At 36.0% G+C, this 3266-nt stretch overlaps 1 protein-coding gene across 1 annotated transcript in view; it reads right to left on the reverse strand.

The window, feature by feature from the left end:
* Positions 1–2985, reverse strand: part of LOC116344618 (fatty acid synthase-like) — a 3529-nt gene extending 544 nt beyond the window's left edge. Inside the window, exons 1-8 of the mRNA XM_031773231.1 lie at positions 2627–2985; positions 2243–2562; positions 2081–2107; positions 1687–2022; positions 1371–1492; positions 382–1281; positions 120–299; positions 6–55 (exon numbers count right to left, since the gene is read on the reverse strand). Of these exons, the coding sequence (XP_031629091.1) occupies positions 6–55; positions 120–299; positions 382–1281; positions 1371–1492; positions 1687–2022; positions 2081–2107; positions 2243–2562; positions 2627–2827 (2136 nt within the window). The 5' untranslated portion in view covers positions 2828–2985. The remainder of the gene's footprint in view (positions 1–5; positions 56–119; positions 300–381; positions 1282–1370; positions 1493–1686; positions 2023–2080; positions 2108–2242; positions 2563–2626) is intronic.
* Between the last annotated feature and the right edge of the window lie 281 nt (positions 2986–3266).

The following is a 3266-nucleotide window of genomic DNA, read 5'->3' on the forward strand; positions in this document are numbered from 1 at the left end:
TTTGCAACAAACTTTGTAACGTCTTCCTTTGGTCCAGATAATGTTGCTGAATTACCTTCAATTATGGAAAGATTAAATTGAAAAGATGCTTTTAAATAAACAGAAAATCAACCAATTACAGCTGTTGTGACAAGCAACTTCAATGCCTTCCGGTAGCATGTCTTTGACTTCTTCGTAACTCAGTCCAACAGCAGCCATCGATCCGTAAGTAACTTTTGTTTCGAGACTGACTACACCGCGTGCCATCGCAGCCAGAATCATTTGTTCAGCAGTCATGCTGCCATCGGCATAGGCACATCCTTTGGGAAAATAAATTAAAAAAAAAAATAAAACGTGTAATTCGTGCACACTTTCAATGAACTTCACATGTTATGTACGAACCGAGTTCGCCTACAGAGTGTCCGATGCAGTAATCGAATGGTATCTGCAGTTTTCTTAGAATGTTAACAATTGCAATTTGAATTGCAGCAATTCCAACAAATGAGTTTATGATGTTATCAAATGTAGTGTCGTCACTGGAAGTGACGATCGATATTAAATCCAAACCGTATGGTTTCAATATTTCATGGCATTCGTAAATGGTTTCACGATACAAGTCGATTTGCATCATTGAAGTGGCCATTCCAGTCCATTGTGATCCCATACCAGTAAATATCCATACAATTGGCCGTTTAGTTGCATCAAAACGGTCGATAATGCGAGTTTTCTGGACAGTTGTATTATTATTGTTGGCGTCATTCTTTTCCAAAATGCTATATCCACGATATAGAAATCCAGCCTGTTCATACTTTTGAATGTTATGTAAAAGCGATATAAATTCAGCATCGAGTGGCTTTGTCTCAAGATTATCAAAGAGTTTCTCCACACCTTCTTTGGTACGCGCCGCCCACAATACTAATCGTGGAACCGAATCACTTGGTATGCCACAATTAACCTTTTCTTTTTCAAATCGTCCCAGAAGTACATGAGCATTTGCACCACCAAAACCAAATGAAGAAACTGCCACTAAATTGCCCGGAAGTGGTGTTAGTTCCGAGCATACTTTCAAGCGACCTTCCACAAGGGCGGGAATATCTTTTCTTACACTAACGAAATTCAAATTTGGAGCAACAATTCCAGATTCGAATGCAAAAATAACCTTTGTTATGGAACAAATACCCGAGCTACCCTCTGTGTGACCCATATTTGATTTGACCGATCCAATAAGCAATGGCTCTTTGCGGTTTTTACAAAAGATTTTATCAATAGTTTTACACTCTTGTGGATCACCAACTTTGGTTCCTGTTTGATCGGAAAAGAAACAATAAAAAATCATGCCAAAATTTGGTATCCAAATAAAAAGAAAAATTATATTAAATGAATGTATTCACCAGTTCCATGAGCTTCGACATAAGAAATCGTGCATGGATCAATATTTAAATGTTGATAAAAGTCGTTGATCAAATCATATTGTTTGTCGCCCGATGGATAATGAACACCTTCGTTCTTGTAACTAAATGTTCAATGTAAAAAAGTGTGAAAAAAATTTCATCATTTATTTATTAAATTATGAATTTTGAAAGTAAAAAAAATAGAAAAAATTTGTTTGAAGTAAAAAACAATATCGTTTATTTTGTTTAATTCACGAATGTCTGCCACTTTGCATTTAAGAAGCATTGGAGCGGGTACGCTATTGATTGTACTTACCCATCACAATTTGTATCCGAATAAATCAGTTTTGCATAAATACGTTTTGCATTGCGTGCTTTTTGCAAAAATATCGAACAAATTGCTTCCGAACGTGTGTAACCTGCTGCACTTTCATCGAATGGTCGGCAAACTCCATCTTTTGCAATCATACCCAATCGAAAGAAATTGATCGTAGTGTATGGATGCAATAATAGGTTAGTGCCACAAACCAAGGCACTATCACATTGACCGTTTCGCAATGCGGTAAATGCTTGATCAATTGCAAACATTGAGCTACTACAGGCTGTATCGATGGTGAACGATGGCCCAGTGAGATTTAAGCAATAAGAAATCCTGAAAATCCATTCAAGCATTATTATTTTCATGCCAAAAGACACTCTATAACACTCACCGATTGGCAACCATTGCTCGGCTACAGCTGTATTTCAGAAAAAAGTACACTATACAACCATGTTTTTATTTTCTTTTAAAAAAAAGTTTGTCACATTCATGAGTCCGATTTTTTTCACGCCATTGAAAATATCAATATCGGCTCTGATCATGCAGTACTTACCCAGACAAAGCAAAACCACTATCAACACTAATTTGTTCAAAGACCATATTTTTCTCGGCTTCCGAAAAGCAAACGGCAACAAAGACTCCGGTTTTCGTACCGCGCAGAGATTTCGGATGTATGCCAGCATCAAGAATTGATTCGTAGGCAGTTTCAATAATTGTACGTCCTTGCGGATCCATATTATTTGCTTGCTTACTATGAATGCCAAAAAATGCGGCGTCAAATTTACTAATGTCCTTCAATACTCCTTTTCGCTTTGGCAATTCATGACTCATGCTGTTACTCCAACGCGATTCTTCTTCACTTGTCATATCAATCTGAAGTGTGAATTATTGAACTTGTATTGAACACTTTTGGTCAAACATTTTACTCAAAACCAACCTTGTTGTACAAATGATGACGATACTCTTCAACATTTTCACAATTCGGATAACGTCCAGCTGTGCCACTGATAACAATTTCCTCATCTGGACAAGACGGAAATATACGGGTCGATTGGATGTCATTTGACATAAAATTCTTTTCACATATAATTTGACCACCTCGTGGCGCATCAGAGAAATAAATTGTTGGTGGTAACATATTTCAATATATATTTTTTTTAATTGAATAGAATGCTTAATTTCACACAAGTTTACTTCAAAAGAATGCACGAACCAACGAATTTCACGTTGAACACAGAAATATTCACTCGAAAAAAATGTCTGAGCACAAGCGCAAAACCCACTATCCTGATAAGATGTCAGTTTAAAATGAACTAGCTTTTGAAGAATAGAGGCCGTTCTATTTATACTTGAATTCAAGACGATTGATCAATATTTTATAAATATTAATAAATTAACGGAAGCGCGTCAAAGAAATCAATTGAACTTATGTAAAAATGTCTGACCCCCCGAATTTCATCACAAATATTATTTTATTCATGCGTTGAATATGCCGACTATTTTCGACAATAATTTATTCGTGTGCAGTATGTGGTCATTTGAATAATTCCGACCGTTTTTCTATTGTTTTTTTTTTT

Source organism: Contarinia nasturtii, unplaced genomic scaffold (assembly GCF_009176525.2).
Source record: "Contarinia nasturtii isolate CC-2019 unplaced genomic scaffold, AAFC_CNas_1.1 Cnas_scaffold_1101, whole genome shotgun sequence".
NCBI lineage: Eukaryota > Metazoa > Arthropoda > Insecta > Diptera > Cecidomyiidae > Contarinia > Contarinia nasturtii.